At 36.8% G+C, this 23,142-nt stretch overlaps 1 protein-coding gene across 1 annotated transcript in view; it reads right to left on the bottom strand.

The window, feature by feature from the left end:
* The window catches only part of LOC140233948 (uncharacterized), a 77,938-nt gene that overhangs the window by 11,705 nt on the left and 43,091 nt on the right, over positions 1-23,142 (bottom strand). The window contains exons 3-4 of the mRNA XM_072314035.1: positions 11,728-11,984; positions 3,011-3,092 (exon numbers count right to left, since the gene is read on the bottom strand). Coding sequence (XP_072170136.1) covers positions 3,011-3,092; positions 11,728-11,984 — 339 coding nt within the window. The remainder of the gene's footprint in view (positions 1-3,010; positions 3,093-11,727; positions 11,985-23,142) is intronic.

Here is a 23,142-nt window from a genome sequence, read left to right as displayed (position 1 = left end):
TTATTGGGCTTCCAGACCTTTTTTTTAAATCTGACTTTATTCCCGATTTTTTCCCCTTTTTGCATCAGTTCATTTTCTATTGGCATTCTGTACCTGAGGGGCCCACATTCTACAAGCACTGCCTTTTTAGTGGGTCCCTCCATTTTTCGATATTTTGTGTAATGTTATATCGTCTATATCACTTCAGTCAATTTTCATTACAACATTATTTGTTACCCCAAGGTTCCACAATTATGTTCTCTTTTCAATTTTACTTTGTTTTGATTATGTAACCTTATTCTCTGTTACCAATGAAAGTGAAATGTTTATGTTCTTTTCGAAAAATGAAATAAAGTTTGAATTGAATTGAATTGAATTGAATTGAATTGAATCATGTCAATGTTCTTTGTAAAACAATTTCACGAAATATAGGTATAATTGATAGAATGTTCCATATCAACTATGCTTTACTCCAGTTTAAAGGGGATGGCTAGTAACTGATCAGAGGGAATCAGTGGGAATGCTGGGGGATGATTGTTCCAATCCTTGTGGGATTCATTTAAGAGTATATTATAAATCTATTGTTGTGTGAAAATTATTTGCTTCAAAATGGTCTCATATTAGTGGCCCGTTAACGATCGCCCGTCACTGTACAGGCATGCTAACCTAGAAACATTAAACTGCACATTACTTGAATATGAGACGATTCTGAAGCAAAAAATAATCCTCACGAAAACAAACAAAGAGATAAAAAATTGTTTTTTTTTGATATTTCTATAAAAATAAATAAGTGAGTTAATGATAAGTATTTTTTTAAAAACTATTAAGTGTTTGTGTTCTAAGCCAAATTTGTATAGAATTTTAAGTTCTTCCTCATGCCTAGGTGACCTTTCCAGGTAACTGAAAGTAGACTGATATTGTCTTGTTTTGTTTCTCTCCTTTTTTTTTGTCATGCCTAACTTTAGTTTTATTTTCTGTCTGTTCCGTCCAAATTCTTTTGTGGTTATTTCGCCTGGCATCAGGATATCAACATTTTCATACATGGAGTCCTTGACGGATCCTGAGATGCCCTCACCTTCTAGAGTAATTCACAAATTTTACAAGCATTTGCTCGGTTTTTGGTTCACCATGTGTGAGTCCTTAAAAGGACTGTTAGAATGACAGGAGGAATGAGAAGGTAGGATAAGAAGCAAGAAAATTGAGCGAGAGTATACCTCATCTTTCTGGAGTGTGTGTAGTCCTGAAAAGGACTGGGAACCGAAGAGGGATAGAAGAGCTAGGAAAAGGACTCGACGTTTCGGACAGTTGACTGTCCGTCCTCAGGAGCTAGGAGCTCCTCTATCCCTCTTCGGTTCACAGTCCTTTTCAGGACTAAACACATTCCAGAAAGATTTTCTTGCTTCTTATCCTACCTTCTCATTCCTCCTGTCATTCTAACAGTCCTTTTAAAGGGACTATGCAGTTCTGGTTGAGGTGAGGATTTAGCTTTTAACGTTTTGCGAGATATTCAGAAACCACTCTATGACGATATATGAGATGTCAAAGAGCATCCAATTCCAAGGGGTATTAAAAGTTTATTAGTTTATTTGATGAAAATCAGTTTTGAAATGGCTGAGATAACCAAAAACAACGTGAAACAAAGAGATCCTAATAAAAGGCGTGGCCTGTGGCCTTTCATTATTATCACTTTTTTGGATATCTCAGCAATTTGGAAACCAATTTTCATCAAATAAACGTTGAATCCTTCTTCAAATTAAATGCTATTTCACATTTCATAAGAGGCTTCTCATTATCTCACTTAGGAATGTTATAAGCCTGAATCCCCACCTCAACCAGTACTGTAAAGTCCCTTTGAGGACTCTCACATGGTGAACCGAAAACCGAGCATATGCTATGTATGCACCACCATGCAAACGCCTTTCTTCAAATTTTACAAGCTATGCTTTTCTTGTGAATTCATCTTTTCCATGTAGAGTTATGAATTAAGATTGTATTCCTTACTTGTGTATTTATCCAAACCAAAGTTGATATCATTATAATTATATTCCTGCTTTGTTGAAACTTACGTGATTCAAAGTTCCTTTCAATATTATGTACTCATGTTAGCGTTATGCATATTATTTTGTATTACTTTATGTGGAAATCAAACAATTTTGAATTAAATTTGAATTGAATGCAGTTGTGCATTTTGTCCCCGTTGTGGAAAAAAGCAAACAAACAAATTGCTTGCAAAATAGAAATATTGTAGAAATATAGAAATATTGTTTAATATAGCGCTCAGCTTCTAACATTTGCATGAGTGCGTATAAGGGCGAGACACAAGATTTTGAACACGATTTTCTCTTTTCCCTTGTCGTGCTTTTGAACAGAAAAATTCAGTTAAAACCGGATTTGCGACTTTCCGATGTAAGCACTACAGGGTCACGTTTCGTTGAAATAAATCAGCATAATGTAAACAGATGGTGACGCCATTCCTATAAGTGGCCATTCAAAAAAAAAAAAAAAAAAAAGAAAGACGAACAAAATCAAAGAATAATGACCGAAAGGATGCACAATGACGCAAATGACAGAAAAGAAAAGAAAAACTCGCATGGTTCACCGGTCATCTGTCGCTTGTTTTAACTTTTATCCTTACGAAAGGAATCGGAGGATATAAATCTGCGGTAGTGGTCAAGGTTGTCTAGAGGACGCTCACAATTAACTTGAAACCCAAGTATTCTGCCTAAGATTGATGGGGCATCCACTATCGAATATGATGGTTCACGTAGTTTTATGATAAAAAGTATGAGTTTTTGATGGCATCGCTTATCAATTCACAGCTCAACAAAGAAACAATAACACTGCCACTGCTAATTATCAAACGAAAAGAAGATCCAGTTTGTCATTGTGGCCACCAGCATGCAGGTCAAAAGTAACTCGATATTTAGCACAAGTTTATCAGGCAAGCAACCTTAAAAAAAAAAAAAAAAAAAAAAAAATGAAAAATAAAAATAATTATGTACCATTTCAATGTTAGATGCATATTACTCACTGATATTGAATCGGTCAGTGACATCCACGTCATCGATGGCCAAATCACTGTCCTTTGCCCCAATGATGCCTTCAAAGATTACCTAGAGCATTGACGAAGAAACATGAAGACAAAAACAAATGACGCTATATCACCGTAATGATTTAGAATACAACGATAAAATGTAATTGAAACCGTGTTGTCCTCCAAATGAGATCGTGATATTCGAACTGAATATTCATTGGATATATGAATATGGTGTGCATATTCATTGAGAAAAAGTAAAATGCTACAACCGTTTACTGCTCTGTACATTCAGGGCAACTCTAGTCTCTGATAAATGTGAGTATAATGGAATCGAACGCAAACAGGTGTTGCGTCTTTAAGAACAGGTGGACAGGAAGGACGACCCCTTTTGTGTCCAGGTCTGTTTGTCGAGTGACTCTTCCAAAATATCCAAGGACACGTGTAGGTTTCACAACACCTGGGCGAACATCATGGGGGTTACTCCCGGGCATAGACGGGTGAACGACTTTTTGATCACTGTAGCTGGCTTGAGACGATGATTCAGCCATGAAGTATGTAGTAACATCATTAGAACAGACTGGTTACATGGCAGTTACAAGGGAGGTGTTGGAGTCTGCTCGTGAGTAACTTTCATTTTTTTCTTGTTTCACACTGTAAGCTTTGGGAAAGACAGGGGCATTTTTTCTCTTTTTTTTGGCATAAATCCTCCCATTATTTTTAGCAATGGATCGGGATAATTTCCAGGACTCTCCACATCCCCTTCCGTGCTTAATGACATTTTCACAGCCGTCACCATGCAAAAAGAGCGCCTACAGGACGGGTATTGGAATGTTTGGATGTTTTGATGACACAATTGGTTTCTTCCCACAAGCTATTAGTAATTATCGTTTGAATCATTCTTTTTCCTCTCCCACTGTATATACTAAATATATCACGACACATCTCAATAGCCAAAGTTCCCCAGTGCAGTCAAATTTCGGGGTGAGTGTCAAAGAGGAATCTAGTATAGCAAAGAATGAAGTTTGTCATTCGGGAGATTCGTTACTCTGAAAATGAAATAATGTTCGTTATGTCGAAGGTTTGTTCATCCGAAAATGGAAAGAATGTGTGTATTGTATCAATGGGCCCTCGGAATGACGAAACTTATTTCGTTTTCGGATAAACGAACCTTCGGAAGTGCTAATCATCCTTTTTTTTTTTCATTTTCAAATTTTCAAATTTAACGAGTCATCGTAATAATGAGCCTCTGGAATAGACAACCTTAAATCATTTTCGGATTAATGAACCTTAGGACCATCTAACTGTAACAATTGGCAAACTCTATATTCCATCCGCCTCACATACGCAACGCATGTCAATACCTGAAATGCACTTTGTATGCAACAATCATCACCATACTTGGCAAGTCTCGGGTAAGCTTTTAGGTAGTCAGGTTGTCTGATAGCCATGAATCATATTCTGGTATTAATAATTTCTAAAGATTATGTAAAATAAAAGATGAAAGGGAGAAAGATAATCTCAATTAAAGGGGGTGGCTAGTCTGATCAGAGGGAATCGGTGGGAATGCTGGGGGATGATTGCTCCAATCCTTGTGGGATTCATTTAAGAGTAAATTACAGTATATATCTATTGTTGTGTGAAAATTGCTTGCTTCAGAACAGTCTCATATTCAAGTAATGTGCAGTTTAATGCCCTGTCACTGTACAGTCATGGTAACCTGGAAACATTAAACTGCACATTTCTTGAATATGAGACCATTCTGAAGCAAATAATTTTCACACAACAATAGATATATAATGTACTCTTAAATGAATCCCACAAGGATGGGAACAATCATCCCCCAGCATTCCTACTGATTCCCACTGATCAGTTACTAGCCATCCCCTTTAAGTGGAATGAATCTTCGGAATAACGAACCTTGAGAATAACGCCTCAAAAAGTTCGGATTAACAAACATCCAAGTATAACTTCCTTTAACAAACCTGATCCATTTTTCGGATTGACCAATATCGGAACTTTGGAATAACGAATATTATCCACGAATTTGTGTAGATAGTACGTAAACTGTTTTATGAGGGAATCTCGGCGAGGGTTGCAGCCCCGAATTCAAATACCGAACTCAGGGATCTTTCATCCGAGCGATTTGCCTCCCCCAGTCAGCGGGAAAACTTGTCTTAGTCACCGTCAGCGCGTCAGAGTCATGCATGAGTTAGTCAGAGAGAAGATTTTTTTTTCACACTTGACCTTACAACGTTCTTTGTCGGTCTGTATGTCTCTCTCTCTGTCTGCCTGTCTGTCTGTCTACCTCTGTTTCTGTCTGTGTCTCAGTCTCGTTAGGGAGAAATCTGAATAACACATTTTTCATACATCCATTATAGTGATTCACTTTGATTCAAACGTCATCTGAGCAAAAAATAGAATCTGATCGGTATGAGAGCGACAGGCTGTCACACTGTCTGTCGAGGAAAGCAAATTGTAATAAAAGGACAAATTATGACAAAACGTCCGAACAATTGCCTGTGATATCATAAGTACAATCCTAGAACAGGTTTATACTGCGTTGATAGGGGGCCTATACGAACTACACGGGGATTTCAGGCAGGAAATGCACTGTCTCATACTTAGTGTGTGCTGTATATTTCTTTCCGTTTCCTTTCTTTTTTTTTTCTTTTTTCTTTTTTTTTTTACAAAAGACTTTATACGAAATATTTTTATTATCCCATGTACCATGTATTTTCAATCCATGTTCCTTACATCTTATGTAATATGAGTCTAATCATCAAAGGAATCCCATTTCTTTCCAACACATGAAGAACAATAGGGTAGATAAACGTAGATAATCATCATCATTATCATTATTATAATTATCATTTGAATTGATTTCATTTGATTTGATGTATTGGTCCATGTATCATCATGGTACATGCACATTGTTGGTGTCATACATATACATGAATATATAAAGTTGTTAATAAAATAGTTTTGTCTTCATTGCCTTTACACTATTATTATACTGTCAGCAAAGCGTACCAGCAATAAAACCATGAATAATACAATTATTATTGTTATTCAGCCTTATCTAAATGTAGACATGGCAGTTATGTCACTGATCTGAGCACTGTTCTTTCAGTGGGCCCTGTTCACACTACAAACAAGAAAACACCAGAAAACAATACATCAGAAAAAAAATAACAAAAATGAACAAAAATGATTTCACATTCGATCGACTTGCTACCATCTATTCTATCTCAGTAAGAACACGGTCAAGTGTAGAATAAGAATGTATTTAACGCAGTGGAACGCGGTATCATCTTAACAGGTGGCTTGTGTGATTAGGAGTCTAGGATCCCTCTTCATTGACATTAATACTCCCTTTGGGAAAACTGTCTTGCACATAATTACGGGAGGGAGGAAGGGGGAGGGTGAGGGGTGGGATTGAGGAGGATGCGCACGACTAGCCTTCATGAGTAATATAATCCTTCTAAGTACTTTAGTGTCTGACGAAGCTTTCAAGTCGGAAATCGATTTAATGGCTCGATCACAAATACCATTAAGAACTGCTACGACCCCCGTACGAACGATTTTTAGACAATTTCATAAGATCTTCATAAGAAGAAGGCACGAAACCAGCGTTCGTAGACCGTTCGTAGACCGTTCGTAAGTTCGTAGCCTGGTCGATGGTCTTGTCCAAGATTTTTTTTTTTTTTTTTAACTTCGTACGAAACCCTCTCTTCGTTAGGCAGCCGTACGAACGTCGTACGAACATCGTAAGAACTACGCAAGATTTTGTAGGGTCGAGAGACAATTCTAGAAGCCTTAAATTCTTACGATGATTGTAAGAACACCTTAAGTCATTCATAGAGGGCTCTTGAGTCTTTCGTAAGAATGCCTTACGAACGGAGATTCGTACGGCGTTCTAACGAACAACTCTTCGAGTTTGTAAGGCGTTCGTACGGGACTCGTAAGGCTTATGTACACACTTTGTGCAACTGTTGAGTTTTAGGGGGTATAAAGCCAAACGTGCGAAGTTCAAATCCTCACTCTGTTCTAGGTGTTCAACCAGAAAGTATCTGTGTTAAATATGGGACCAAAATGGAAGGCAATCAAAGGGAAAAGGGGGAAGAAAGGAGGGAGATGAGGAGAAAGGAGTGAGAGGGGGAGAGTTAGAGCAACAACCTCAAGAGATGGACATCCGAAGTGACAGGAAGGAGGCGGTGGAAGATTACGAGGAAGAGGAGGAGGAGGAGGAGGGAGAACCATCCAGACGGCAGAGTGATAGTGATGAAGATGAGATAACGGGAAAATCCCAAAAAGGAGAATAACAACCCGACAAATATACAAAAAGAAAACACGTAAAATCTTCTCACGAATGGCTTGAGAGTGCCATGAGTTGCACGTACGACCATCTTACGACAAAATGAAATCGTAAGATGGCCGTACGTCTGATGACAGAATAACTCAAGGCATTCTTACGAAAAACGTACGAATTCTAGGGCCGTTGTATGACTGAAAATCATTTCATTTCTCTAAGAGGTCTTAAGTTGTTCTTGCGAATTAAACAGAGTTCGTACGAAATTCGTAAGAACCCGTAAGAATCTGTGCCCCATCTACGAATCTCTACGAACTCCAGAATTCGTATACACGAACAGTGACATTCGTACGAACGCATCGTTCGTACGAACCTTTGTGACCGTAGCTTTAGGTAGGATAGAAAGTGGTACTGATTAAGAGTAAATATTGCTCTAAGACAAAGTAAAAAAAAAAACAGACACCCGTAACTAAACCAACTCTATAGTAATCTAGTAATCCTATTGATACCCATTTACTAATAATTTCTCGAGGAAGGAGAAATAGAAAATCTAATGCCTTTTTTGAAATCACCATATGCCACAGTATAATTATGAGTGTGTCGATGTTCGTATACGTGTGGTCGCCTCTAACAGTCTATTCTCCACACACAATCGAGAAATTCGAAGGCACTTAAAAAATGTATGGAGGGATATTTTAAATTTTGAAAAATAGAATCTAGAGAGCATTAAAGCGTAAATTGTCATTTAGAATATTATTTGAACCATGTAATCCGCACTGATTATTACAAGCGTAATTAAGTTCAGATTGTAAAATAAACTATTGTAACCATCATTATATACATCCTATCAATCTAAGAAATTAATCATATCTAATGGATTTCATCTTATAAATCACATTGCAGTGAATGTTGGTCGATGTTAACTGATGGAGGATGTGTTTTGTATATCAAAATAGCTAATTTCCGCATTTGATCCCTCCACAGATTTCTCTATCGTTTTCTTTTCGAAGCGGAGGTATATACTTTATTATTTCCCACGCGCTTACCGCATACCTCATCTCCCTGCCGCATAGAAGTCGAGTTTCCCTAACATTGCATGCAGGAGGAATAGGCCAATGGCTTGCGAAAACACAGTATGCCTGTAACAAATGATGTATTCGTCATGCTATTGCTATTGGTTGAACGTGCAAAGAACAATCGCTTGATGTTGGCATATAATAGTGCATGGTCGTGTTCTATAAACGAAGCACTCTTTTAAAGGGGATAAATGATACGCTCAGCTTTACTGCACGAATTAATGATAGACGCTATTATCATGTCAAACCCTACCATACAGACCAATTATGCACTCCGAACTGCCGAACTATAACCCTCATGCAAGTATGTTCCAACGAGGCGTCATAATTCACCAACGTTTCAGTCTCGGCGAAACTGAAACTTTGATGATTCTGATATCTCCCCTCGTAACCGGCATATAATCTATGGTGTAATGCATTCGAAACGGTGCATTACTCGATCACACAAGATACCTCATCAGCAGCGAACAAACCTGCACTCCTAAGATGCTAGACTCACCGTGTGTGTAATCCTTTAGGAATCCCTTTTCTTCAACAAACTTCTGAAAGCGACTAAACCCTGGTGTGTTTCACCGTCAAACTGAGCGAGTGAATTCTAAGGGCCGGCTTTAGCTGGCAGGGCATGTATGACAAATCCGTAAAATGTACCTGTCCATCAAAGAACCTCCCTTTGCTGTCCAGGTAAACTCTACATGCGCTGTCTAGCGGAAGATCCGGGCAAGGACTTTTTTTTTCTTTTCTAAGTGGGACGTGTTACATGATCAACTGTCAGCGAATGGCCAACACGATGAACTTCAACCCCGCTGGGAGAGGTTGAAAGGTAGAGAGACCCCCAGCGAACAGAAACGGATTCTATGAATATCGCTAACCACTCCTTTACCTGCAGATGGTCAATAATCAATTCTATTTTCATCTTCCGAAGAGCGATTCTAAAAATAGCAACGCGTCCTATCTTAGCCTCGTTTTCAAAACTTTTCCTATCACCGCTCGCTCTTTGCTGGCAATATGTCGAGCGTTATTGCCAACTATTATATGAATTTATACAGGGAAAGTCTAGATTATGTTGTCAAACGGAGCACTGATGACGTCACGAACAGGCAATGGGGCAAAGATGACCATCGAGTCGTTATTTTGCCTGTACTTTATACTTTTTTACGCTTAATCATTTTCTGTAGAAAATACAAAATAGTATGACAAGTTTGTGTTGATTGATACAAGGTAAGTGTGCTAATCAGGGGCTTAGCATGTTCGAGACTTATCTATCGCTTGTCGATGACAGGCGGCTCGTTACAAATATGCGTGGGCGCAAAACGTTTATACATTAACAAGATATGTGTCACGTCTTCCACACTTACAAACAGTAAACATGACCGAATATTACATAGATAGATAAGCAAACACATACGTACAAGGAAGCAGACCCCACCATTCTCTATTTTGTTTTGGTTTTTTTTTTAGTTAAATTAATATGTAAAATTATGAGGACAGAAAAACTTAAGAAAACTCGTACCTCTATCTTCACCCTTTTGCTCAATACCACTTGCTTTCATGTACAATTATGTCATCACTCACAAATCATTATTATGCATTATGTCTTGTATTCTTTTGCGGAACAGGGGAATGAAAATGCACGAGAATTATTATGTGATACTTAAATGCACATATACAGTAATGAGATGAAAGAAAGAGATGCGTAAAGGAAACTACAATGGTAATGATGAAGAAATAGATGGATATGAGATCTCAGAGAAAAAAAAAAGATTCACAAACAAATCAAAACAAATCAAAGCAAGACAGTTCAGAGTATAATTCATTATACACAACAAGGCTTTACATATCACTGGCCCGGTGGCCCTCTGGCCGTTAGAAAAAAAGAATGTCAGGTCACCAAAATTTGCGAGTATGTAACTTTGTTTTGTTTTGGGGTTGTTTGGTGTTGTTTTTGTGTGTGTGTGTGTGTGCTTTCCTCATCCATAAAAGAAGAGAATAACTCCAGCTCGGTGCTTAATATATATATATATATATATATATATATATATATATGTATTATTTTTTTTTTTTTATTTTTTTTTTTTGCATGCATGCATCTCGCTGCTGCGATCAGGGTTGCCACATCGCCACTGGCATGCACGGGCAAACTCAATTTATTATACGGCCAAATTCGGCCAAACTACTTATTTTTCTCACGGCAAAATTATTCTATAATACATAAAGATAGAAACAGGTAATTCCATGATTTTTATGTTAAATGTAATTTCATGAGAGTGTGGTGTTAGGGAAAATCATCAGTAGGCCTCAATTTGATACACTGTATCGAATATAATAGACGTATAGTGCTCTTTGTCACAGTACGTTCTATCGTGAAGCCTGTAATAACTGCCGATCTATATCGATAACTATATTATACAGTTTTGTAAGATTAAATTCATTTCTAATTTTTCTTTTGTTGCCTCTTGGCTACAGGATTTGACGCTCTGTATCATAACTACCAAAGTTTACATAATTATCTGTTTATTGTGTATTTTTGTGTTTCGTTAATGATATTTTTTTCGTTTTGTTTTCATTACAATTTATCGTAAAACATGCATACATAGTCTCGCATTAAAGGGGATGGTTAGTAACTGATCAGTGGGAATCAGTAGAATGCTGGGGATGATTGTTCCAATCCTTGTGGATTCATTTAAGAGTATACATTATATATCTATTGCTGAGTGAAAATCATTTGCTTCAGAATGGTCTCATATTCAAGTAGTGTGCAGTTTAATGTTTCCTGGTTAGCATGCCTGTACAGTGACGGGGCGTTCGGTAAAGCAAAGTTTAATAATTTTCACACAACAATAGATATAAAATGTGATGTACTCTTAAATGAATCCCACAAGGATTGGAACAATCATCCCCCGGCATTCTACTGATTCCCACTGATCAGTTACTAGCCATCCCCTTTAAACAAATTTACACACGCTTTTTCGAAGTGCATAAATTTCAATCTCAATTTCAATTCATTTTCGTATTTCTAAATGGAAAAAAATCATGAAATATGACCAAAATGAAATCATACTATATGTCATTTTATATCATGCTGGATATCATGCTATGATTTCCATTTTGGACGTACAATAAGGTACTCGTAACATAAAGAATGGTGGTCATTGTATCATGGTTGAAATCTAAATTATTTCATAAATCAAGTATGCATCACATGGGAAGGTATATTTGACTAAAACGATCTTCCTCATTTTCGAATATGTTTAAAAGTGGAGAGGAAGCGGGGGTTGGGGTACACAAGGACTTTTTTTTTTTGGGGGGGGGGGGGTATCACAACTTACCCTAAATGGCTCATCGCAAGAGATCTTGATGGTCGCTTTGACCCAAAAGTTCCCTAGGTTGATGGACCTGCTCCAGACCAGGTCCCGGTTGCAGCCGTAGACGTTGATGGTGCCCTTGAAGTCGCTGGGGACCGGGTCAAACATGTGATAGAAGAACGTCACCTCGGCGTTTCCCGCGGTGAGCTGCAAGGGAGGGGTCATGATGCGAGCCAGTCCCCCCGTGGTGTTGGGAGGCGTGGCCAGCCTCGCGTAGTGTCCTGGATAGGGGGAAATGCCAAGAGTTGGAGACAAAATATTGCGTCTCTTTTTATAGACCTTCAGAGTTCTCTTAATCTACACCGATGGCTATCATTGTTCAAAATATCCTTATAGTTTATACGTTAAAACAATACTGAAATAATTCAAATACCTTTCCAATAGTAGTTCCTTTTTCCCCCTCCCTCTCTCCACGTCATAGACGGTTGTCTTATGAAAACAAAAACGTCTGTGTAGATAAACCTCCAGTTGCTCCTAATTCCAGTACAATGGCATTATGCCTTGGAAGTGTGGCTATAACGTTGTGTTTGTTCTTCCTTATTTAGCCCAATTATTTTGCTTCAACTAACCGACGAGTGGTGTACCTGTTCCTCTGTTGTTATTTGCTAGCTTCTTCGCTTTATTCTAACCAGAAGACCTGTAGTAGATTATCACAATCGTTACTCTGTAACTCTAATCCTTAGCATTAGTACATAATCACGCTTGGCGCTTTTTTAATGATGATCGTGATGATGTTTACTTTTATCACTAGTTTTTTCTCTCCAGATATTAAAACAAAACAAAACAAAAAAGTGACATAAATCAGGGCTTAAAGTCATTTTTATATATATATTTTGGGTGGGGATGATGCATGCGTCAGTCATTAACTACAAGCGGGAGGATCATCATCAAAACATTCAACTAATACATGTTGTTGTTGTTGTTTTTTTCGTGACTCGATGATATAAACGAATTATTTTCAGAGTGACATTACTTTTTTTTTCCAGCGCAACATACAAACTGTGGAATGTCAGAAATGTTAGTCCGCGTTAATCCAGCCAGGTTTAGAGCGCATGTCTTCTAGGGAGCGGGATAAACAGAGGACAAGTTCAGGAAACCGCCCAATAAGTCACGCATCCTCGGAGAGCGGGCTCCGTATAGGCGGGTAACAGACTTCATCACAGCAACATGCAGCCTATATTAACTGTGGGCTCTTGTCAATGTCTCTTAAAGCTCCTGTATTGTCATGGTAAAACGACTATATTTCAAGCAAAGCCAAAATTGTTCCCTCTGAACGCTTGATCTCTCTAATTCCCACACGTTTGAATATCCTCGGCTATAGGCACAATTGGACAAATAAAAAACAGGAGAGATACTATGAGATCGCAGGAAAAATTATACATACACACGCATCCACCTCCCTGATACATATACTGTATTGTATAGGCCTATATGATAATATAAAGAACAATCAAATCAATTTCTCCTCATTTTTGTTTTATGTATGTAAATGGGAAAATGAATCTACTGACTCTCGCATTAGTTGTTGATATCGAAGCAAATTTTCTCTCAGAGGCATCATTACTATAGGTTTTCCCCGGCCAATTCTGCGCTTTTGTCAGTCCAACATCTTATTGCTGCATTCAATTTAGCAAAATTCAACCTAGATGACATGTTCAGGTATTTCAATTTTATGATCTCTTCATTCAAATTCATTTTGGAGCATTCGAATTACCTTTATAACCTCCTTCTAATTAACACTTTTCAACTGAAATTCGTAAGACAAGCACCATTTCGTTATTTTTTCATTCAATTTAGAATGATATAGTCATTCATTCGAATTCAATTTTGCCGCAGTGGGCATCTAATTTAATATCTTCTGCAGTCAACTTAGCAGACATGTTCAAGCTTTGGTTCTCTCTTTAGTTTCTTTCATCATAGTTTTTTAGGCATCATTACATTCCATATCTTCGTATTCATTTTAGAGATTTTGGCGACAGTCTTTTTTTTTTTCAATGTGCTTATTGAGTCTCCTAGTCCGAAGATGTGGATAGTGCATGTGCCCACAAGTTATCTGGCCGTTGAGCGCTTTATTCCGAGTGTGTCGGCCAGTTCTAGGAAGTCAAGGTTATGATCCTCAAATGTTTCTATAATAATTCTTTCTCTGTCTTCTTGAGATATACGCTTGTATCTAACTTGCTCTGTCATGACTGTAAGAAGATGAAGTTATTCTGCAGTACTGGTACCTGTAGGCATATAATGGCATGTATATGACAGAAAGGGGCTTTACAGAACAACAAACTCGAGATATGTAGGGTCAAAAATATGATAATTTTACTGCTTAATAGTAGCCTATGTGGATGAAACAGAAAGTTACATAGAAATAGTAGCTTTTCTAAAAAAGAAATAACATGACGTAAATTTGAATGAAAAACTTCGGAATTTGATTGCCCATTCGCGAAACTGAATAACTCAAAAACCCTTTCGGCGAGTGATGGCGAATTTGAATGAACGTAGAGTTCCGGCCAATTTGAATGCCCTTTTTACGAATTCGAAAGCCACATGTGCAAATTTTATTGATCGAAATGCTAGATTGAACGCACAAGTTGCAATTTTGAAAGACAGACTATGTGATAACGAGGGTTTTGGCTAAGTTGAATGAACCTTCTATCAAATGGACTGACAAAAGTGCCAAAATGGCCGGGAAAACATACATTTAACAACGTAAATGATATCAGTGTGAAAGAAAGGCGAAGTTTGCAATGCTTGTTTATCATTGTTTACCGTCGGAGGCTCCTTTTTGATTGGTTCTTAATTCTTTATTTCGGTGTTGTTGTTGTTTGTGTGTGTGTGTGTGTGTGTGTGTGTGTTTGTATGTGTGTATTGACAATCAGTACTATTGTGTGTGTATGTGTGTGTGTGTGTATCTGATGTCTGTTTCCCGGTCGATTCTAAAAACAAAACAAAAACAAGAACAAAAACAAAAACAAAAACTAGATTCAGCTTTAAAAGTAATCTACCTTGCCGGAGACTCTTTAAGGTATAGTGTATCCACTCAGTTTAATCCATGGACGTCTGTTGACGTCAGAGGAGTGTGTGTCACTGACAACATCAAAACTATAAATCAAGCTGGTCGCTGAGTAAGGCGGATATCGTTTGTTGTTGTTATTGTTGTTGTTGTGTTTGTTGTTTTTTGTACGTTATTATTATTATTATTATTATTATTATTATTATTATTATTATTATTATTATTATTATTATTATTATTATTATTATTATTATCATTGTTATTGTTATTATAGCTACTATCATTATTATCATTATCATCATCATCATCATCATTATTATCATTATCATTATTATTGCAGTTGTTGTTTCACCAAGGAACTTCATTTTTATTATAGGCATAGTTTACCATTTGCAGATGAAACAAAAACCAAGCGTTAGTGCTTTAAAATAGTTCTAAAATGTGAGTAAGGGATAGACACAACCACTGTAAAAATCTGAATCGGTAAGATCAATGTTAAAAGTATTGTTAAATATTAAAAAAAAAATGTGAAAAAATAGAAATAAAAAAAGCATCTACAGTTACGGTTTATTGAAGAAAATGCAGATATCTCCTTATATTATAAGCTCTATCGCGAAAATTGCACATATGATAGGATGTTCTGTAGTACAACAGACCTTTCTATATTAATTAAATGTCGTATCTTGAATTTTTTTTTTTTTTGTAAATCACTGTTCCCAAAGGTCAACAGGACAGGGCTTCAGACCACTATACGGGTGTTATTGAATTCAAAGAAGGGGTAGGTTTATTACCCTTATCATCGTGACCGTACATCAGCATTTACAATGGTCATTCCCTGGAAATCATGAAACATAGGCTACTCTGTTTTTTATTGGTCACGCATTTGTTTTTCGTTTTTTGTTGTTATTTTTCATAGACGTTACATAAATTTAAACGTTATGTTCAAAGTACCTGACAAGACATTCTCCGATATTTTTTTTTAATAACACTTTAAATGAAATTATTACTGAACGCTTACATATCTAATCCTGTTGAAGGTTGATACAAGAAAAAGAAGAACAGAAAAGAACAAAAAAAAAAGCACAAACGTATTCCTGTACAAGGCTGTATATCCGCAGGTCCCAACGAATATACCCGACATATTAAATAGTGATGCTGGTACTTACATTTACTTTTATTGCCATTTTGATCTGCCCAATGCCATGTCATTCGAAGGGCACCTGCTCTTTATTTAATATTAGATAATGAGGAATACAGAACAAGAAAAAAAAAAAAAAAAAAAAACGAGGAACAACAACTGAAATGAGACCAGAATAGGTACGTTACACGAACGAATGGAACAAGCGGAAAAATCAATTAGGACGATATGCACATATCCTTGAAAGTCGGAAGCAACATGACAAAAAAAAAAAAAGATAATGTAGGTCACACGAAAAGTTCAAACATATATACTCGTAACATATACAGCAGAGGGAAAAACATGTTTGATAGTGCAGTGATGAGGTTTTATTTTATTTGTTGTTTTTTTAAACATGTTATTGTGATGTTGCATGAGAAATAGGTTTCCTACTATGATATCAAATTTTGACGATAATTATGATTCAACTGCAGTGTTATATTTGAGTTTATCATCACAGATTGAATGGTGGAGGAGACTAAGCAGTATGAAGTCAGTCGATTAAAAATGAACATAGGAAGAATTTTGCGAGATTGATAAAGCTTTAAATAAATAAAGCTTTAAAGCTTAAGTATTGGCGCGTAGTATAATCTTTGAATTCCATGCTGAACCTTGTTTGTTGCTGTTGTTGTTGTTTTTTCGCCCATCATAGACGTTGCAAGGCCTATTATGCATATCTATGATCGTTTACAAAGCCGTTGTCAAGGTGATGCCGTGGGCGTGCCAGGTGGATGACTCAAATACGAATGTAGTCAAAGCTCAGGTATTGCACCTGTCAAAGGAATTCATGTGTATTTCGGGGCCACCGGGGAGAGACAACGTCTTAATCTTTAGTACTTCAATGTGGTGCGACGCATTCTTGACATTGTGTAAGTGTTCTTTAGGTATTTCAGCTCTCAAATTTGGTCACTGGAATTTGTTGCTGTTCGACTCTCTGATTGGTTGCCTTATTTGTTTCTGTTTTTATCGTGAGTATGTAGAGCAAGTTCAAACTAATGTTATCATGTTAATGTGTTACAATGGGGACATTCTATAATCATCATTTTCGTTCTTCTCAACTTGAATATAATGAAACCTATGCGCGGGAGAATTAGCGCAGTAATATTTTCCTTATAGGGTGACGCAATGTTGTCTTTAAAACGACACTTTGTCCATATTTCGGACGCGAAATCATCGTTACTCGTTGTAAGTCTTGTTCTTTTTTGTTTGATTATGTTGTTTTTACGTTCATTACATTTCAAACATGATGAATGACTTCATAAATAGGATAAATGTATAATGAAGTAAAATGTATAAACGTCTTTAGAGTGTACATATAACCTTGCAAACTTACAAGCCATGCAAGATGATTAAATGCGAAACACAGAACATAACATGTATGAAACACAGCAGGCTAAAGGATACCGTACGGATAAAGTTAGATGCACTGTAGCATGCCTATCTAATGGTCAGCAGCAAGGAGAGTAAATAACCCAGTGCATCTCTCGGAGTGCTTGCCCGGTAATTGAAGCCAGGGATTCCGTCTTCCCGACTTCCTGCTCAATCAGCAGTGATGGACCGGGGTAACTTAGCTTCGTGCCAACTTCAAGATTCAAGACATTTTTTTTTTCTTTTTTAAGCTAAAAACGAACAATGGATATCATACAATACGATGGTCAAATATCTGTCTATTTTCGCCGTTCTCATTAAGTATTTTGCCAAGATTCAGTGGTCGCGTAAGCACAGGCTGCCAGGAAAATACAAACTAGTTTATCCTATGCTGTTACCTACGCATGTGGATGCTGAGATATATCAATACAAAAGAACATAAAGATCAAAGTATTTTGCAATCTTATGTACCACGATAATGTGATCGAAAATGGTGATACTGATTTTTTTTTTTATTATCTTTGTTTCAATGTTTTTTCCTTTTCCCATCTCTCTTCCTCTCCCCTCCTCTCTCTCTCTCTCTCTCTCTCTCTCTCTCTCTCTCTTCTTGAGGCTTTGTGAGGATGCCCGGGTTATATCGTTCCTTAAAGATTCATGTAAAAAAAAAAAGCAAACAAATCAGAACAAAACAACAAAAACTTGTTACATTATTATTTGTTTAAAAAAATGTTTGTTTTCAGCTGCTCGTGATAAGAGCGAGGCATACTTTGTTAAAAGTTTTTCTTATCACTCGGCATGTTTAAGGGAGCTTCTACTTCAAGTTAACAATAAGGTTGTGGTAAATCAATCACGTTATATTTATATGCACACCATATACTTACACAATGTATTAGGAGAAACCCCAGTTGTATGTTTTAGACCTTCGGACATTTTTTGTTTTCATTTATCTATTCATTCAGTTTCATTTCAACAGGGAAGCCCCATCAGTAGGCAGGTACTGCTCTTCCTGAGGTCCTGAATACATACAATCACACAATACACAATATAGAATCAATGACATTTTACAAACATACTAGTCACAAAATAGATAATACCATGGTGGCTAGGCCTACATAATTATCTGGCCAAACACATTGAACAAATCATTTTAACAACAACAAAATAATAAAAATAAAAAAATGGTGTCTTAAATATGTCTTAAAACTGCGGGAGCAAGTTCAATCCACATCATTGTCTTGTTTCCTACTATAAAACAAAACAAAATAAAACCAAAGCCGCCACCATGGCAACGCACTGCTCAATATTGATCAAAAATGTGTCCTGCTCATTTAAAAGATATGGCAACCACATGTGCAAAGCCTGAAATCAAATGCTCAAAAACTGAGTGAGTGCACTGTGAGCTATCTATGCACTGGTAATTTGCATGATTGTCATTAAAAAACAAACAAATAAAAGACAAACAGACAAGCAAACAAGCAAGTAAAAAAAACAACAACAACTAAACAGACAAGTAAGCTAAGTACATTCGTGAAACAGGTGTCAAACATCTCAACAACAGCAACAAAAACAACAAAAGAAGAAAGAGTAATCTGGCTACAAGTTCATTTGATCCCTCTAATAAAGTTCTGGATATCTGTGTTGCATCAGACACCTAATTCCCTGAAGGGTGTAGGGTGGAGCGTTCTTATACTTTCTTTTTGACCCCTAAAGCCACCATCCCTTCCTGTATAGACGAGCCTTGTTTAACCTATGGCGAGTTGACTTTGCATCGAGGTGAGATAATTTTAAACTGCGTCTTCCATTATACAGCAACAGTCATATAGGAGGAAAAGCGGTTGACCTTAAAACACCGTAAAGATACATGGATTCTAGGACGAGGGGTTGTGGCGAAGCTTTCAACGATTGAATACATTGTCATGTATACAGCTATTGAATTTCAGTTTTTATATCACGGGTAATGTGTATAAGAATGTAATATCTACATGTATTTTGATGTTCTCAGTGAAATTTCTGTCACAAATGTTATGACCATTAATTACCGCATCCGTTATTGCATGATTCTACTTAAACAGATCCGTGCGAAAACGAAATACTGCTGCATGTGTGGTTGCATTGAAAAAAAAAAAAAAATCATTGTCAGTGCAAATATTGAATGTAACTGGATTTATTTCCACTTCATGGGGTAGAACACCCTAGATCAGAAAAGCTGCTTTCCCATAGGGGTTCATAATACGGTGAATGCTAGTACTGTGCCACCGAGTAACCTCTAACCTATATGACAAATTACCATGTCGACCGCATCTTCAAAACGGACGTAAGGGGCGTAGTTGGCCGCTTGTCATCGTTCCCGATTGACTGTTTAACTTGCTCCCTTATGATTGTATATCATTCACGTGTGACAACGCAAAATAACACATAGGGAAAATGCGTTAAACACAGTCAGGGCAATGAAGGATTATAACTCGCATCCTATAGACTTATATTAAGATCAGAAATAACAAACAAACTGAAATAAGTGATATTCATATATTCATTTCATAGAGAAAATAATAAATGTACTCTAACATCATGACATAAGACAGTCAGAAACACAATCCGATCACTTGCCATATATATGACATGTATTCATTGCTCAGTTGTTATTTAGCTAATAAATGGCCGACAACCTTCATTCATATTTCTATTCCCTTCAAATATAAATCCCTATTTGCGAGGATATGGGTAGATATGAAATACCATGACTGGTTAAAATCGAGAAGTGTGTTATAAAGGTTATGTTGAGAATACACTTGTATAATGATAACATCGACATTCTATACTAATAATGTCTGTTTGCTTGGATACGTGAGATAATTATGATCAACTGCAAAGTTTAATATTAACTCTGAATAGAGAATTCGTCTCATATTACAGTTTACGTTCACGCACAGACATAAACAGAACTCATTCATTTGCATTCCTATATCCTTGTAGCAGTATCAATATTTATGTGAAATAGTATTCATGAATATTTTCTATAGACTAATTAGATACAGGTGTTTTCAAAATCGGCAATGAATTTGTTTGTTGATTTATTTTGCTTTCACTGATTCTCCAGATCTGTTTTCTGGTTAGTTTTCCCTAAAGTATATCCATGAAAGGGCCAAGCACGAAAAGGGACTCAAAGATAAGTAAGAAAAGCTTGTAGAGTTGCCAGATGTTGTTTTGGAGTTTTCTATCATTCTCTCTATACGTCCTATGTGTTGTATTTCTTCATACGTATAAATGCGGGTGATTCACTACATTTGAATTAACCCCTCGCTAATTTCACCTGTTGCTTGGGATATTTCGGCATCTGGCATGTTTACGAGCTCTGGCGGGATCCATAGAGCTGGATTTGGAGCTAATCCCATAATGGAATGATTCCATGGGAACTCCTCCAGTAAGAATTAGTCAGAATCTTACTCTAGACTGGTAAAATCTCAACAAGAGCTTCTCGGGATTAGAAATAGGCAATTAAGGATTAACCGAAGTACTCGGGGAAAATTGGAGAGTTGAGTTATCTTATCTAAAAAATTGATGCTTCATCATGCATTAGTTATTCTGCTTAATTGTCTTGGGATTATGGCATAATCCGTATCGTCGGCGCAGGAATGAGTATTAAAGAACTGCACACGCCTTTATGGATAGATTTTTTTTTTTCATCCCAGTGAGATAATAGTTGTAACATTTCAAAGTTAAATTTGAAGTCCCATCTGTGCAGTGCTGGAAGATTGTATTGAAATATTTAGGATTTATGGAAAGCATGTTTTGTGTTTTGAATTTCTTTCCTGATTACTTGCTCATTCTTTTATAATGCTCTCTCTCTCTCCCTCTGAAAATTTATGTGTGAATGAAAATATAAAGATCAATACCTAACCAAAATCACTTTATCTTGATTTATTGTGATCGCTGTTTCTCGGTACCCTCATGTTTTCTAAAGACACGTTCAAGTTTCCATGGCAACGACTGCAATTTGTTAGAATTTCCCCTCCGTCCAGACAGATCGAGTATATTTTTAGCCAGACCGAGAGTTTTTGCTATTTCAAAGTCTAGTCTCTCCAAGGGCTGCCCACGATAGAGCGTGATAACCCTGGTCATATATTATTCACACCCCACGCACACACACACACACACTATATTACCACCACCATGCAAACCGCCCCAGAAAGGTTCCTGGATTCTGTTTTCCCTGGTTAACCCCACACAACCCTCCCTCGCACTCCACCCCCCCCCCTCCTTCCCCTCCATACACACGCTTTAAAGGTTTTATGACATAGAAATGCATTTTGGTTTGTGCTGATTCATGGTACCCTCAACATCACTTTTGCGGTGAAACGAATATTTAGAAACAATTCATGTATTTTTGAATAATTTCTTCTATTTTCTTCAGATTACTTAACCCTTCCAAACCAAGATTCTTATTGTGACCTCATCTGTCAATCATTGCTAAAGTACTGATATGTTTAACAAAAGACATTGGAATGCACCTTCCTCTCGACTCAGCATAACTTCCTTGTTTCTGTGATATCACGTGACTAATAAAAGACATGGCGAGGGAACATGCAAGCTATGCTCGGTCTCAATGTCTTTTGTTAATCATATTAGTACTTTAGCAATGATTGACAGATAACGTCACAACTAGAATCTTGGTTTGGAAGGTCTTTTTTGTTGTTGGCGTATCCAAGTAATCTAAAGAAAAATAGAAGACAAAATGTTTAAAAATATATGGAATTTTCCAGTAATTCGTTTCACCGCACAAGTGATGTTGACGGTATCATGTCGAGTCAACACAAATCAACATGCATTTGTATGTCATAAAACCTTTAAATACTTGATACTTGTCCGAAAAACGTGCATTCAGAAATCCTTCTATATTTTTGTTATACTACTTGGACCTCTTTATCAACAGAGGAATAAACGTCCTGGCATCATGTTGCGTCATATGAAAATAGAAAAATCAGAGAAGTTAATCACTGAACATTTAGAAATAATCAAAAAGTAAGTCAAATTGCATGGCATCTCTTTGTGATGTAGGTGTTGAGCAGTTCTCCATTTGTTTTGTACATGAAATCTCACTCATTTTCATTTTTCTCAAAATTTCAGCACAGACAGAACTTATCCGCTGAAGAGGACGCGCCAAGTCATTTTACTCTTGCTATATAGAACAGATCAAAGAACATTTTTGTTGGGAGATGAATGAAAATTGACGATTTTTTTTTTTTTGTGTGTGTGTAGGTCCTACAAACTTAAGGGACACTGAGCTGCTCAACACATAATGTTTGTCACACACAGCAACTGAATTTTATTTTACTCTCTAAAATCTAGATGTTCATAACTCTTTTTGTGTGTCAGATTTTCTTTCATCAAATTTTCACTGACCTACTTATCTTTTTTTTTTTTTTTTTTTTTTTGCCATACAAAGTAACATCATATCAGGTTGGAATTTCCAGTTAGATTTGAGCATATTGATAATAACAATCAATTACTCCACAACTAAATATTGCAATAGTATTGAAATGTTTAGTTGTGGAGACACTCAAAATTTACAAGGAATTATAATTCAGATTTTATCATTTAATGTGCGTTATACGTTGCATACACACACGTCTGGTAATTAAACATATAGGCCTATGTAAGTATACCTAAACACACATACAACAAGAGAGAAAGCGAAGACAGATAAAAGAAATTTTGTCAAGTTAATTTCTTGTTGTTGCGTTGGGATGTTCACTACGAACTGTATACATATAGGTTTAAGACTTCGCCTAATATATTCCTCACGGCCACACATATCTGGAAGTACTTT

Source organism: Diadema setosum, chromosome 10, assembly GCF_964275005.1.
Source record: "Diadema setosum chromosome 10, eeDiaSeto1, whole genome shotgun sequence".
NCBI lineage: Eukaryota > Metazoa > Echinodermata > Echinoidea > Diadematoida > Diadematidae > Diadema > Diadema setosum.
The sequence above is the reverse complement of the archived record's forward strand: the minus strand, read 5'-3'. Positions and strand labels throughout refer to the sequence as shown.